Source organism: Anabrus simplex, chromosome 8 (assembly GCF_040414725.1).
Source record: "Anabrus simplex isolate iqAnaSimp1 chromosome 8, ASM4041472v1, whole genome shotgun sequence".
Taxonomy (NCBI): domain Eukaryota; kingdom Metazoa; phylum Arthropoda; class Insecta; order Orthoptera; family Tettigoniidae; genus Anabrus; species Anabrus simplex.
The window spans coordinates 28,252,309-28,268,747 of record NC_090272.1 but is presented as its reverse complement, the minus strand read 5'-3'; the positions used below and the strand labels follow the sequence as shown (position 1 = coordinate 28,268,747).

Here is a 16,439-nt window from a genome sequence, read left to right as displayed (position 1 = left end):
GCGGTCTCGCAATGCTTTTGTATGTACGTGCGCGAAAGCCGCTAAGGGTGACGACATATGTTGAGGGGCTGATCAGTGATCATCCCTCTTTGCTTGCTCTTGCGCTTGACACTTGTCATCGAACGTTCGTGTCGCCGCAGTGTCTGTTCGGTTTATAGCTCTTTGGTTTATAGGCCTTAATCACCCTCGAGAAGTGTCTTCGTTTGCTGCAATTCTACTTAATTCCTTAAAATGACTGAGCGAGAGAGTCAAGTTCGACAAAATTTCCACAAGGAATGCGAAGACGGCATTAACAAGCAAATAAATATGGAGTTGTATGCCAGTTACGTATATTTGTCAATGGTCAGTAGTTTTTGTCCCTTCATTTTCTTATGACGTAATATTTCAAAGATGAATATTTGCAATATAGCATTGATCTTTCCGATTACCAGCAAGCTCGCAGACATTTTATTGCACGAATTTGACGTATTTTATTAGAATAAGTAAGGTATAGACAACATTTGTCCATTAGATTACAGTTCCAAGTATTCAGTGTTAAAAGAATGGTCCTATTTCCCTTGCCGTAGATGTCTGATTTGTCAGTGGCCGAGAAGGCCATACCTCCTAATCCTCCAGAAATTTCAGATTTCGGCATTAGTTACGGTACTGTAATGCTCGAGAAATTACAATGTCTTTACTATTTTAGCACCCTGTAAATGAAGAGGGGTATGTATAACAAATTCGTGTAAAGAAGTCTGAAAACTTACTTTTACCATACTTGAATGCGTTTGTGATAGATTAATGAAAAGTGCTTTTGATATTTCCAATGGATTCTGAGTAGTTGGCTTTCACCTTTTTTACATTTACAGGCAGTATTCAGAGTGAAATACGGAAGTAAGAGGTAGTATGTTTCTCTGCAGTTTGTCCATCTAGCACAATTTCCACTTCCTGCTGTTCAGCGTATAAGCTTCGATCTGTTCATATTTCCATGGCGTATCTTCCAACCATCCTCTTAGTTTCCATGCCTTCTATGACTTGGTCCTACCAACACAGCCTTGTCTTCTCCATTCTTCTGTTAGGTTCTGGTCTGTTCTGGCCTGCCCAAAACCACGTTCTTTTGTGTAGGTTTTTGGTTTAGGTCCTTGGCCTCCACTTCCCCTAGAATTCTCTTATTGTTTATCTTTCTTGACCTGTTTCAAGACAAGCATCTCCTTGAAGTAGGTCTTATTTTACATTTCTTTTGCATTTGATGTATTTTCTGCTGTGTAAGATGCCCTAAAATTTTACACTTTTAAGGAAAAAATATATTTGAAAGTAAGAGAATGAAATTTAAAAATGAAAATGCTAACAAAATAGCTTTTGAACAGAGCACCGACCTTTTAGAAATGTGCAAAATCCATGTGACATCGCCATTCGAATCTTCTCCCCCGCTCATGTCATCGTTGCCATAGACCTCTGTTTCTTTTCCTTCATGATGGGAATAGCGTGGATGATGTAAGATTGCCTTGCTTAACACCTCTTTCAATGGGGAATTCCTCCATCCATATGCTACAAAAATGATCCTCACTTCTCTCAAGGACGTTACTGATGCCAAAATTAAGAAAATATTTAATAACTATTTGTTCATTCACTTGCAGTTATGAGGCTGTCACCCACATGCCCACTTGTGTGATAGAAGGCAGTTTCAGAGCCCCTTTCGGCTCATTAGGTGTGATGCAGCGACATGAACAAACTGCATTTGTTACCTTGGTAAGATTGGTTAATTGCTGTGAGCCAAGTTTGAGGCTTCCATTAAGGTGATAATTGGTCTCTATGCCTGGGTTGTTCATAGATGATATTTTGCAAAGGATGGTAGCCAGGTAAAGAGTGATTGGACAAGTACAAATCTCTGCTTCAAACAATATGTGTGATTGGAAATGGTTCAAAGATGTTATTTTGTTGCAACGCTTGCCTGTACATTCCCATTCATACTTTCCAAAGAAAGTATTTAGAGAGAAACTAGAAGGAAGGTCTTGAGAGAGGTGGAGGAGAGACGAAAGATAGAAATATTGAAACCAGGAAAAGAATGGAAGAAACAGACAATGATGGAGATCCTGGATTCATGACCTTATCCAGGAAAGAACTGTGTAATAATGTTGCTATCGTGTTCGTAACTTTTAAGAGTTAACGTTGAGGTGTAACAATTTGTGACTTGGGTGGAGACACCTGAACGCTTTGGTATTTGGCAGATTGACAATTGGTACCAATCAAAGTAATATTATGTGTAAGAATACTTAGTATATAATAGTCTTCCATCCTGCATATGATGGCTAATCTCGAGAACCATTGGATGGATTTTGGTACGATTTTCACCATTCTATTAAGCATTTCTTGAAAAAGATTTATCAACAGAAACATTCATTTATGACCAAAGGAAGATGAGCAGTTGCAATTTCAGTGAAGCAAATTGAAGAAAAAACGGCCGTTCATGCGCCTTTTTTAGCTTACACTGGCTAAACCGGTAAAGATGCATCTATACTACGAGGGTAAGAATTGTTCAGCATAAAAAGTTCAACAAAAAGGTCCACAACAGCATATATCTATATTTAACACATAGCCCACTATGAGTTTTTGTTACAGTAACGATTTAAATGAAGAAAGTCAAAGAAAGAATGGTCGTCCATATGCCTTTTTAAGCTTATGCTGGCTATACTGTTTAACATATATCTATAGTTTGAGGGTAAGAACTGTTTGGCATTAGACGTTCCACAAAAAAGTCTCCAAAAGCATATATATCATACGACATAAACTTCATAATGGTCCGAATTGACGGTAGTTATACGTGCATATGTATTTCAAGCATATATATCGTTAACACATAACCCATTATTACTGTTTTTGTTACAGTTTGCAGAAAAAGAACTTGTGAAATTAATTAGTTAATCTGTATCGAAATAAATTGTTTAGCCCCTTCAAGTAACTAATGTGGATTAAATTGTGATGTACAGAATGCTATTTTCGTCTACACTTTTGGAGATATAGTTTTCCAGTGATTTTTCATTGTGTCTGTTTGTCTGTCTGTCTGTCTAACACTTGTCCTGTTTCTCTAGGAGGTTGGGTATGAGGTGAGCTAAATCTGTCGTGGCGGGCTTTTATGACCGGATGTCCTTCCTGACGTCAATCTCGTCAGAGGAGTTAATGAGATGTAATGAATGACGTGATATATGATAGTAGGAAGGGAGTGAAACCCAGTGCCGGCACATAGCCTTCTCCTGTCGAATAGCACCAAGGGATCTGCTCAAGGCTTAACGTTTCCATCCGACAGACGAATCACCATCAAGAGTGTCATAGGCCCTCACTCCTTATAAGCACTGCGGAGTGGTTTGGAATTTAATCCAGGCTTTTGCCATGCAATCTAGTGATTAGAAATTGTATACTACCACCTCCCCTACCCTGCCGGCCAACATTCTGTTGGTGAAAATTTTTTTGACCAGCGGGACTCGAACCGGCTAACCATGGTGTCAGACTTTTAGACTTCAACACCTTAACAATCATGACCACCAGGTGGGCTATCCAGTGATTTTTTTCATTATCTATAAAATATCTTTCCATCATGCATAGACTAAAAGCAAATATAGGTCGTAGTACATTGAATTTGAAAAAGTGTGTTTTTCACTTAACATGGCCAACAAAGGGATTCCCGAATGTCACAGAACAGAGAATGATTTCACAAAGACTTGTCTTTCTCCAAATTCACTGCCTAGGTTCAAATGGATTGATCAGTATACACAGCAGTCTATAATGAAGAAGCTGTTCATTGTAAAATACATTACATCCTTCTGGCTTGCCACCACACCAGCTGATTTTAAAAGTGGGGTTGCCTATAATGTTACGTGATGTATATCTGCCAGAGTTATGCAATACGATGTGATTGGTTGTGAAAAGTTTGAAAAACTGTTTGATTGTAGCTAGTAATTTAACTGGCTGTAGCTAAGGTGAAATGGTTTTAACCCTTTCATTCTGGTTGACTGTTGTAGCCATCGGGAGGGAGCTGAGCCATGCACCCGGTGGACTGCTGTGACAGTCGTGCTGGAGCCGTGTCTCGTAGCTGGTCACGTGTCTTTCGGCTGTTTTCCGGTTCACTGCGATAGACTGTTGTGGAAATTCGGCCTTGGAGGTCTCTCGTGGCTGTCCTGGGAGTCTATAGTTATGGCTATGATCACCAGATGATAAGAGTAACCAGTTCGAAGACAAAAACAGTGTTTCCAGTCTGTTACTCACTTCACGCCTAGTTGATCCCCTGTGCTGACGTGTTTATTTTCTTGACTTAGCTCTCAGTAGCTTTGAAACTGTGAAAGGCCTGATGACAGAGGAAAGATATACTGAGGAGGAAGCTCTTGCTCTCATATTGGGTAGTGACTTTGAAGGAGATGACGTTGATAGTGAAATGTCTGATTCTGGTGACTGAATAACTTAAATCACACCTACTTCAGGCACATTTACTACTCCATTTGCTGCTTCAGTCGTCTTAATGGTTGGCCTATTTGGTTGATTCGACTGACGATAAAGATAGAGAGGATGAAGATCAGTTTCCTGAACCAACGAGCAGAAAACTGAATTGGGAAAAATAGAAACCAAATCTGAAGAAACATAAGTTTGACGCAGCTAATTTCAGATTGAAAAGTTTAGTGGACAATGCTAGCATGATAAGTTTCTTTCAGCTGCTTTTAACAAGAGTATCGTAACTCTTCTGTGCGAGGAGGATGAAAAGTGCTAAAAATGTAGTTGTAAGCATTTCACCGAATATGCATTAAAAATAAGATACTTTCAAACTCTGCCTGTCCTCTCTGCATCACAAGTAGACTGCAGATTGGAGAGCAGGGCGATACAAGTATACCGTACAGCAGGCTCAGTGAACCACTCACAGCTCGTGTCCAGAAAGTCGCCACCATACTCACTATGCCGGAGTGAAAGGGTTGATGCCGACAATCCCTAGGATTCCTTCAAAGTTGCTTTTTAATTTCAAATGAGTGCAATTCCCAGTAAGAGTCTACTCTTTGGCATGATAATAAACAAAGCACAGGGTGAGACACTTAGCATGGCTGGAGTTGTTCTCAGTGAAGATTGTTGTTCTCAAGGACAGTAACCTTTTCACACCAGGCAAATGCTGGGGCTGTAGCTTAATTAAGGCCACGGCCGCTTCCTTCCAACTCCTAGGTCTTTCCTATCCCATCGTCGCCATAAGACCTATCTGTGTTGGTGCGACGTAAAACCCCTAGCAAAAAAAAAAAAAAAAAAAAGTAACCTTCCACCTTAAATTCATAACTGCTCCCGTGTGAAACCGGCCGGGCCAGGTAGCTAGTTATTGTAAAGAAAACAAATACGCAGAAACAAATTATGGGCCACCAATTGAATTATAGTAGCAAGTTACCAAACTAATTCCAGTTGACCAACTTGATGCTAAAATGTGCAGACATTAACTCTGCATAACAGCATACTGGGCATTGAGAGTGATCCAAGGACTATACATGCGGTGTTAGGATTAAGACAGAATGTTGGGCTAGTAAGAAAAATGAATTGAGATTCCAAACAACTGAATATTATATGTATTAATAATTCATAAATTCGGGTAAAATTTCCATATAATTGTTACAGAAGTATGTATTGAGGATCATGTAAAGAAAAACTTGGAGGAATTGCCCAAAGAGATAAGAAACAAAAATTTATACAAGATGTCCAGTAAATGTTTTACAATATTATCTAAGATAGGTAGGGAAAAACCTTGACGACAATATGAAAGAAATTCTACCTAGACCACTTTTGTGATAGGGATAATAGTTAAACCAGAACTAAATCCTATAATTGCAACAAGAAAAAATATTCCACAGGCACCCTAATGAGAAACGTGGTCTGTCAAAATCCATTGATTAGAATAAATATCTACAGTTTAATCATCGATAACGAATGTATCTTGCTGAATAAACAGGGATATTACCCTTGGTGATAATAAAGTATCTAAGGAAAAAAAATTGAGAGCCAAAAGACAATCCACGTAAGGTTCACTACAGTAGTTTACAGTTGAGAAGGGATTTTTAGGCCAGTAGATAATTTGCTTTACATTAACTTGAAATTTCACCAAAGCTGTTGTAGGAAAAATAACGTTCTTAGTCTCATATCCAAGTCCTTTGCTGGCGATAATAAAATAAAGCACTAATAAAACTCAGTGTCCGGCACTCGTAAATTTGAAATCACAGTCCAGGTTTATAGGAGAGATGCTAGGTACAACTTAAGACCAAAGTTTATTACAAAAAAGGAAGTTCTTATTTACTCTTGTTTTCCATTGAATCACAATTTAGAAGAATGAACATCTACCTGTTCATGAGGATATAAGACAGAAATGCACACGCCTTAAGTCTCGCCTGCCTGCTTGGAAGACTGCTGTGAAGATAACATCCAGCGACTTCAACTCTACCTCTAAATGGTCAACAGAGTAGTCTTTATCCCCACCTCGGGCAGTAGTGGATATTAATAATTCATCCTCAAAATTTGCACACTGCACCTGGAGTAGAGTAAATCGCATGAGATGTGGAGTACGTAGAACAGCATCCACTTTACACACCTGGGGCTGGTCAGTTTCTCCATACTGTGACACTAGGGATGTTCGCCAAACAATGAAACATGTAGTGCAGGAATGTCCACTCCGTGCTTTCACTGGCACCATGGAAGACCTCAATTCAGCAACACCCGAAGCAGTGAAGTGGGTGGCGGATTTGGACATTCACATTTAGTGAGATATACATCGCTCGCACTCAATGTGTATATATGAACTGTCAGAGTTGATGTGATGTAAATATATTGTGTTTTCTTCTTGTTCTTTCAAACACTATAAATTGCTTTGACTGTATAGATATGATAATTTGTATTTACTTTGTACTTATCTTTCACTGATTGTGTAAATAGTTTATAGATTGTCATGATTCATCATATACCAAATAAATAAACAATTTAGAAAGAAATAGTATACAGAAACTCCAAAGATCAAAGTTCCCACAAAACTGGGGTATTGAGTGAGAGTGCCACCTTTCAACCACCATCAGTGTAACATCACAGACTGGATTTGTAAGTCACAGCAAGGGCTGTTTATACCCCATTATGGGCGCCCTGGAACCGCAATTTCAATGATACTGTCGTCTCTAGGTAATGTAGTGGTTTGAGTCAGGCAAGAGAACAGGAAGCGGTCTGTGTGCAGCCGGACTGAGTGGCTCAGATGGTTGAGACGCTGACCTTCTGAGCCCAACTTGGCAGGTTCAATCCTGGCTCAGTCCGGTGGTGTTTGAAGGTGCTCACGTACGTCAGCCTCATGTCTGTAGATTTGCTGGCACGTAAAAAAACTCTGCGGGACTAAATTCAGCACCTTCGCGTCTCCGAATACTGTAAAAGTAGTTTCTGAGACATAAAGCCAATAATATTATTATTAGTATATGTGCAGGCATACTGGAGAATAGTACTGTGGCAACCTGAAGGAAGTCCTTTGATTTGACACATTGAAATTTGATGAGGGAAGCAGAGGTCATTACAACTGGAAATGGGAATTGAAGATGAATAAGATCTTTATGCCAGTTTAAGTACTTTTTGGCACTATAGAACCCCCAATTTTGACCACTTCCTTCCTAATATACAAATTTGAATGTTGGCTGTCTCTTTCTTTCGACTGATCAAGCACAAATTTCACAAGCTGTTCACATTAAGCTATTTTCTGTTACACTGTCTTTATAAGGCACTCGTGCTTCGAATGAAAATGTGAAGCAAGTCAAATACATGCCTAGGCCCCTTGAAATTGAATAAACTGAAGACTGTCCTATTAAAAATGAAGCCTACTCCATGTACTTAGAATTCAGTTTCCTAGGAAAAAGTGTATGCATTTTGCTCGTAATTCTGGCAATTTTCCAGTGGAGGAGAAAGGTTGTTTTGACACTTACTTTATCCACTGGAAAGAAAACTAACGGGTCTTACGAACAAAACGAGTATACTTACAGGATTTAGAATGTATATTCTTATACTCGTACATTTTCTTTGTAACTCTTAATGATTTACCAGAAAATTGCACTTTTTTTTAAAGGAGCATGTTGAGCATGCATCAGAGGGTGTTTGCATATCCAGCACAGAGTATACTGTTAGCATGGAGTGCTGAAGCATACTGGCATTGTTGTATCAAACTGGAAAGATGACGACTTGTCCGAAGATGCGGGTAAACCCTAGTATTTATATAAATACACACACACACACACACACACACACATATATATATATATATGCGTTAGGCCTTCTAAGGAGCACGTAGAACCATTAGTTAGCATTCTTCTTCTTGTTTCTCTTATCCACCCAAACCTTCTTCATCCTCGCACTGTGAGTCTGTCGTCTTTCTTGAGTCCATGCTTCCTGGAGTTTCAAGTTTCTTGTACATTGTCTGGCTGCAAAGCTGTGCAAGTTAATTTTGTGTCTAAATGTAGCCTGTGTAGTTGTCAGTGAGTCAACGCCGACATGTCAGCAAGCCACCGTACTTTATTTTGTCGGGTTCCGCTGATAATGAGGAAGATTTTCTTGGTCAGTCGCGAGTCGTCCATTCGTGCTAGATGTCCGTAGAATTGCATACGTCTTTTCCGGGCGATTGAAGTGAATCTTTCGGTCAGCGAGTAGAGTTCTTCCGAGCTTTTTCGCATCCATATTCCATCTTGGAACTTTGGTCCAAATATTTTCCTAAGTATTTGTCGTTCCATTTTCTCGATGCCATTGATATTGATGGTCAGTGTTGATGTTTCAATCGCGTAGAGTGCTTCAGGAAGAACTACTGTATGGTAGTGACGCAGCTTGGCTTGGATGGAAAGGGATTTCTTATTGTAGATATTCCAGGTGACTGTGTAGGCTTTACGTAATTTTTCGGCACGGGTTTTGTTGGCTATCCTGTCATTACCAGTGCTTCCGATAATTTCACCTAAGTACTTGAAATGTTTAACTCGTGTGATATTGCCATATTTGGTCCCAAGTGATTCCACACTGGTGTTCTTGGAGTCCATGTATCACACACACATATATATATTAGTTCCGTTTCTACGAGTTTCAACTTGACATCTAACCGTAAGTCAGACATTTGTGCCAAATTGTTACGAGTACAAACAGGTGATTCAAGAGACACAGCATGAACAGAAATGTATAAACTCGAATATAAGTCCTGAAAAAAATAATTTTTAGCAACATCTGTAACTCGCGTAAGATTAACGATAACACATAACATATTAGGATAAGGCTAGTTTAGAAGATTAAAATAGATCATTGCTCAAGCAGATAAAACGTGAGAAAATGGAATGAAATTTATACTTAGCATCTAGAAGAGCTCACATTACTAATCGTTTCAATTTCTAAGGAAGGAAGAATCCTACAAAGGGAATACACCAATCATTTCCGAGTCACTATCGGCATTGTCATCGTCTGTTGAGGTTTCTCTCTCACTTGACCGTAACGAGATAGTAATGTCTTCAACATAATCTCTGTGATACTTTCCCTCTCCCAAGCTTCACTTATCTCTGATTGTGTCTCACAGCTTGCATTTATACAGCCTACGGCTTCCCAAAGAAGTCTTTCAACTTCCGAAACTGTGAAGAGTCTGTTATTCGCAGCAACATATTCCTTCACATGGGCCCAGATCAGTTCTATGATGTTAAAATGGTAATAGTATAGGGGAAGGCGAACAACGTTATGCCCATGTCTCCTGGCTATTTCATCCCACATAAACTGGGTACTAAGGCTTGTTTTGTTTCACAGGATGCACGAGATCCCTGCCTTCCTCATGTCATCGCGAAGCAAAATATTGTGCACCTTCAACCACTCAATCAACTAATTATTTCTAGCCATCATTGTTGGTGCTTTGTCAAGAGTGACCGAGTGATCTGACAAAGACTGCAAAAATAACTGAGCACAATACAACGCGAAGCTGATAGCATATGGTTTCAGTAAACAACACTGGCAACAGGAACTCGAGTGTGACGCACTCTATCGGCTGCCAATGGTTGACTGTTTATTAATTCACTTAGCCTCCATCAAAAATCAGTGCTCAAATGTCAAGTCAAAACTCATAATAACTGAACTATAGAATATCAATAAGGAGCAAAGTAAAGTTTCTTCTTAAAAGGAAAGGTCTAGTTATCGCCTCTTATTTTGCTTTCTGCGTAGAGAACTGGTCGAAACCGTTACCAAGTATAATTAAGTAGGAATGTAAAACTTACATTTCTTATTTTAATAGTATTGAAAGGTTGAACCATCATATATCTTCTTTCAACTTAATAGTAATCCACTTGCTACTCATGTAACAACAAAGGCTGTGTCAAGTGTTACAAATTTTAAAATATAATCTGTGGATATTTTTTTCTTATTGACAGGCATACTACTTTGATAGAGATGATATTGCCCTTCCTGGACTTCATGCCTACTTCAAGAAGTCTTCTAATGAAGAGCGCGAACATGCTATGAAACTGATGTTGTACCTAAATAAACGTGGAGGTCGTATCGTTTTGTCCAGCATCCATGCTCCTGAACGTAATGAATGGGGAACAGCAGAGGATGCTATGATGGCAGCTTTGGAATTAGAGAAAGCAGTAAATCAGGTATTTTGGTTCAATTTTGTATGGTAGACATGGATGTACAGTGAAATCTTGATACGATGCTGTGTGGACAGAGAAAAAAAGAATTTTTGTAGGAGGAGTTGTGAAGAGGGATTTAGAATAGCAGGTTTTCATGTCAGTTGGTGAATGCAAAAAAAAAAAAAAAAAAAAAAAAGTCCAGCAGAGTACATTCATATTGACTACATAATTTTAATTTTTCACACGTACTCAGCACTCCACTACTATCGTTAAAGAAATCTGAAATGACAGTCTGTTTCACATTCCTCTTCAGACTCTTCATACAGAGAGTTAAATAGTCTTTGAAATGCATTACACTCTGTCAAAACAACGTAATGAAGGGACTATTTTAGTTTCAAGCAGTTGTTCAACAGCTCATTACTTCTGTTTAAATCTTTCTGGCATGCCCACTACCTAGATCTTCTTGGAACTCTATAGCTGCAGAGTTTTCAACTGCTCAACAAACCCACAGTACACAGCTATAAACACTCTTGCTTGCTATGCTTACACAGTAGGAAAGTTCAGTCTTCATATGGCAGTAACAGATGTTCTAATTATTTTTTAAGCTGCTCAAATACGTCAGCCCGGTGTCAGTAGATATACTGGCACATAAAAGAACTCCTGCGAGACAAAATTCTGGCACCTCAGCACATCTGAAAACCGTAAAAGTAGTTAGTGGGACGTAAAGCAAATAACATTATTATTATTAATTATTTTTGTGCTTTGATCATAGTACCGGGAGGAAAGTACATCGCTGGGGTCTGAATAGGCAATTAATTGTAATGGAGAGATTTATTGTTAACAAGAGTATCATTTGATTGAGGGGAATTTTATATTAAATTTGGAAGCAATGCCAGGACCAGAATATTTTATCCTTACAGAGGGGATTATCATTGTATCGTTATAATTGTATGGAGATTTCGCTCTCAAAGGACACATACTAAATTGAGGTCAACAAAGTTGGTAATTATGCTTCGACCTGAACTAACACTCTTATGTTGTGTTAGTACACCACATTACCATAAATGACGGGACACCCATAGGTTGCAAGTGACAACTCTCATGATTGGTCCGTATTGAAATCGACTATAAGCAAAATTATCACAAAATTATTTTTGTGATAATTTTGCTTATACCCATAGGTATTGATTTAACTGGAGTGCTATGGTGTTGGTATGATGCAAGTCTGTTTTACATTGCCCAGCCTCTACCTTCTATGAAGAATTTTTACTAAGTTTTTGTATATGTCTGCAGTTATTCTTCTCTTCTTTCTGCAACCTAGCAAACAGTTCTGTAATTGTCTAGGAGTGGCCTGGTCTGGCAGTCGGCCAGTGCTGTAATTCGTCCCACAGATGCACAGTTGGGTTTAGATTAGGGCTATGAGTAGGTCATTCGATATCATTCAATCCAAATTGTGGAAGATCTGCATTCTCCCTTCACCAGTGGGGCTTCAGGGACTCTCCAGCGTGTGATTGTGGTGCTTTAGTCCAGACCATGCATCATATAATAGACGAATGCCCTCTGCGTGCTTATGGTGGAGACCGAAAAGACTTTGCTGATGTCTCAGTATCCCTAGTGCAGTGGATAAACAATTTAGATATTCATGTGTAATTATTCCCTACTTACCTTGTATTCTTTGCAGGTTTTTCTTTTGTATAATTATATACTTGTCCATTCTGTAAATTCCATACGCTTAATAATAATAATAATCCAATTCAACAAACTACTTGCTTATGGCCTTCGCTTTATGAATGGGTGTGTTGTCACCTTGAAAATTAAAAGGGCCCTTTACAGATTGTGGCTACAAGATGGGAAGCATAGGATTGTCCATTGTTGCCTGATGCTAATGTCTCCTCCCCTCAAATATCACAGAGGGAACATTGTTCTCAGTAGGTGAATCACGTGGCATTCACCAGATATATACACGTCCATTGGACTGCCTCAACATGTAGTGTGATGATTTTCCATTCTTTTACGGTCTACTGGTGACTTGTACTACACAACTGTAATTGGTGGTGAGGATTCGGTTCAGTCATCATTGGTTTATGTGCTGCAACTCGCCCATGGAAGCAAAGTGTAAACATCTGCCAGTGAGTGCTAGAAGTACTGCCAATAATTCCAGATTTCAATCAAAAGTCCATGGCCAAAGTTTCTAAAAAACCTTGCTGGTTTCTCATCATATGTCCAATGCATCGATAGCCCCTATCTGTTATGTTTTTTGCTCCCCTGGTTGAGGTGGGAGTATTATAACTCCTTAACATGGTGAATGTGGTACAAAAACTTGCTAGAAATATCACGGATGGAAAGGCCGAATCGGTGGGCACCAATAATTGTACTCCTTTCAGTATCACCGAGTTGCCATCGTATGTGGCTAGGAAACATTTCTATAGAGTGCTCATGGTCTTATATATATTGGGGACATAGTTGAGTGATGTTTGGGATGGGTCTACTGTCCTTTCATGAGGGTATCCTGCATTAAAGGCAGTGTAGTGTACGTTTTGAAAATTGTTTCGCAGGAATTATATGTAGGGTGTAACGCCGTTAGGAGTAGTTACACATCGTTCAAGAAAATGAGGGCTACACAGACGTGTTGCACCCTCTCGCTAATCTCCATGGTATTTGAAACTTACTGTCAACGATTTTAAGGCTTAGAACACCAATTTTCACAATGCCTTTCTCTCGTCTTTCTCCTCTTGATATCACCATGGTCTTGCTTTTCTTTGTTCTGATTTTCGTACCATACTTTTAAATTTTCTTGTTCAGTGCATTATGTTGTTCTTGTACTTCTTTGCTCTTTGTTCCCTAGATCATAAGATTGTCTGCAAATAAATAAATAAATAAATAAATAAATATGACTCCGTGGCTGAATGGTCAATGTTGAAGTCTTCGGTTAAGAGGGTCCTGGGTTCAGTATTTTAATCACGTCTGGTTAATTCTTCTGGCTCGGGGACTGGTTGTTTGTGTTTGTCCCAACATTCTCCTCGTCATATTCAGACAACACACCACAGTAAAAACCAGAATACACATAGGGTTGGTGTCACGAAGGGCATCCAGCCGTAAAACTGCCAAATCCACATGTGTGTGATACAGCTTGCACCTGCAAACACACAGGTGTGGGGAAAAAGTGGTAGAAGATATTTATATATGTTGGTTTTAAATCTTTAACTCCTCCAAGCTTGTTTTACTCTGTCCAAAAGTGAGAGGGAGTCTCTTTATTAATTTTTTTCTCTTTCCTTAGAGTCTTCTCATTCTTCACAAAGTTGCAACATCACATGAAGATGCAAACTTATGCGACTTCCTGGAAACAGAATACCTTCAAGAGCAAGTAGATTCCATGAAGGAGATTGGCAATCATTTAACAAACATTCGTCGAGTCGGTGAAGGCCTCGGCATTTTCATGTTTGATAAGGAGTTGGAATAAGATGTTGTATTCATTTTGTAGTGCACTTGTGAACGTAGATAGTATTGTTACTGAATCAGCCAGTGATGATGGCAAGTCAATGCTTAATAGAGATGAACATATTTCCTGGAAAGAAAAATGGTTGATGCACCTTCTTTGTGATTCATAACTGTTAGATTCTTCAGTCTGTCAAAATGAATTTTTGAATAAATAAATTTTTAAACTACCTGAAAAAGAAAAAACATGGTAATAGAATTATACCTGGAAAAGAAACAAATAAATTGTACAGGTAATTTTTCAGCAGACTGGAGAACTGAACAGTTACAAAATGAACTGCGCTGATATTGAAAAGAATAATGGTTTTCCTTAAAGATAAAAGGTCTTAATAATTGAGTGACTCCACCTTTACAATACAGTAGAATGTTATTCCTTATCCTTAAATAAGATTTTCCTTACACAAGGATAAGTCATTGTTTTTAGTGTAATTAATAATATCATGTGTTAATTATTATTATTATTATTATTATTATTATTATTATTATATTTTTAGCATGAAGATGTCTCACATGGAAGAAACTAAACATGTCCCTTTTTAAAATAAAAAGGAATAACATTGTACAGTATTGTAAAGGTGGAGTCACTCGGTTATGAAGACCTCGTATCGTGTTGAAACCTTTAAGAAATAATGTCCGTCATGGTTTTCACTCTCCGTTGCTCCTGTTCTGGCATAGCAACATTCTGGGGACGTCTCTCTGCAGACTCATGTTTCTGCAGGTAAGATGACCTCTGTTGCAGCAGAGGTCATCTTCTCTGATGGTTCAGACTTTGTCACGAAGGACGCTGAGCTTCCACTTACATCTGGATCATAGACATTTTATGCAAGCAACGACTTTTCCATATCCTCAAATTCCAAAGGCAGTCTAGCTAGCTCATGACTGCATCAGGTGGCAAAATATGTAGATTATCACTTTTTATGTGTCATTCATTTTACAGTTGCTCTGTTCTTGATATGTCAACAACCTCTCTGCTTTATCTGTTTAACAGGATGGTCTACTGTAAAGGTGAAAGCCTAGAGTAATGGAATGAAGAAAAACATTTAAAATCGGTGAAACTTCCTTCCCGTGTAGCACCATTTTATTTACAGAATGTGTTCAAAATATCCACCCTCTTGTTTTGCAACAAGCACAACTTTACATCTCTAAATCAGCTATGGTTTGGTTCTCTCCCCTCCGGATACAACTGTCTATATAAGGTAGCTGCATGGCTGAGCTTTAGACTTTCCCCATACACTGCAGCGCATCCACAAACTCGTTACTGTAACATCCGTATACAGCAAACTCCTGATTATCCAGGTGCGGATTATTCGTACATAGTGTGGCGACTTTTTAAAAACTAAGCCTGAAGCACTGTATCCTCTTATTAGAACAAATGTTTTTGTTTAGAATGCACTATTGGGCATGTGACTCATGTTTTACCACCGAAAAATGCTACAGACAAAATTTCCATAGTCAGTCGGCCCTGAAATATTTTCCGTTTCACATTTTATCTTCAGGTGAATGCCGTGACTCTAATCTTGTAATATGTCTGCGGTCGATTTCCTGTCTATATCATTTCAAATGCCCCTTAAAAAAAAAAAGATTCATATTTTCTTGTGGGACTGTTCCCTTCAGAATTCTCGCTCTGTGTTGAAATGATGTGAAAGCATACTCTTAAACATCACCAGGAGGAATGTATTGTTAGTCGTACTTTTCTAGCCGCCAACGACAGATCTCAATAATAGCCTCTAAAATGAACCTTTGCCAATGAGCATTAAACCTGTATCACGTTTCCAGTGAATGAAAAACTGAAACAGAAAAAATTGGACAATTATTTCCTGAAAATACAGTGCCTTTTTAAGTGTAATTTTGTAAGCAAGTTGTCTGTTTCTGGTGAGCTACATGTAATACAGTGGGCCTTCCAATGTGCTGTGTAGCTTGTTTTGTAAATACAGTAAATGCATAGTTTCCGGTAAGACCAAATGACCGCATTAACCGAAATATCGTGAGTTTGCTGTATTTTTGTCCCTTCCTTCCTTCCTTCCTTCCTTCCTTCCTTCCTTCCTTCTGAAAAGACAATCCTTGGAGATAATGTTATTTCTTCTTGGAAACCTTTTGTCTGATACTGAAAATGAAAATCCACAGTCTGTTTCCAGTCATTCGACTGGATCAGGAATGGAATGAAGCTCCCATCTAGCGGCAAGGATAAGAAATGTGCCGGCTGCCGAAGCCTGTCGCACTCCTCTGGGGCAATGATTAATGAATGACAGATGAAATTACATGATTTTGGAGAGTGTTACTGGAATGAAATATGACAGGGAAAACCAGAGTACCCGGAGAAAAACCTGTCCCGCCTCCACTTTGTCCAGTACA

The 16,439-nt window shown here is 38.8% G+C and overlaps 1 protein-coding gene across 1 annotated transcript; it reads left to right on the top strand.

Annotated features, from left to right (window-relative positions):
* Positions 1–35: 35 nt before the first annotated feature.
* LOC136879252 (soma ferritin) lies at positions 36–15,250 on the top strand. The gene is made up of 3 exons (XM_067153065.2): positions 36–342; positions 10,392–10,616; positions 13,870–15,250. The coding sequence occupies exons 1-3, from the start codon at positions 232–234 to the stop codon at positions 14,050–14,052; spliced, it is 519 nt and encodes a 172-aa protein (XP_067009166.1). The 5' UTR covers positions 36–231; the 3' UTR covers positions 14,053–15,250.
* The last annotated feature ends 1,189 nt before the right edge of the window (positions 15,251–16,439 follow it).

Excerpts from the sequence above, each read along its gene's own strand:
- LOC136879252 (XM_067153065.2), top strand. The coding sequence starts at position 232 with ATGACTGAGCGAGAGAGTCAAGTTCGACAAAATTTCCACAAGGAATGC. Across the intron at positions 343-10,391 it reads GTTACGTATATTTGTCAATG|GCATACTACTTTGATAGAGA; the intron begins GTCAGTAGTTTT and ends TCTTATTGACAG. Across the intron at positions 10,617-13,869 it reads TAGAGAAAGCAGTAAATCAG|AGTCTTCTCATTCTTCACAA; the intron begins GTATTTTGGTTC and ends CTCTTTCCTTAG.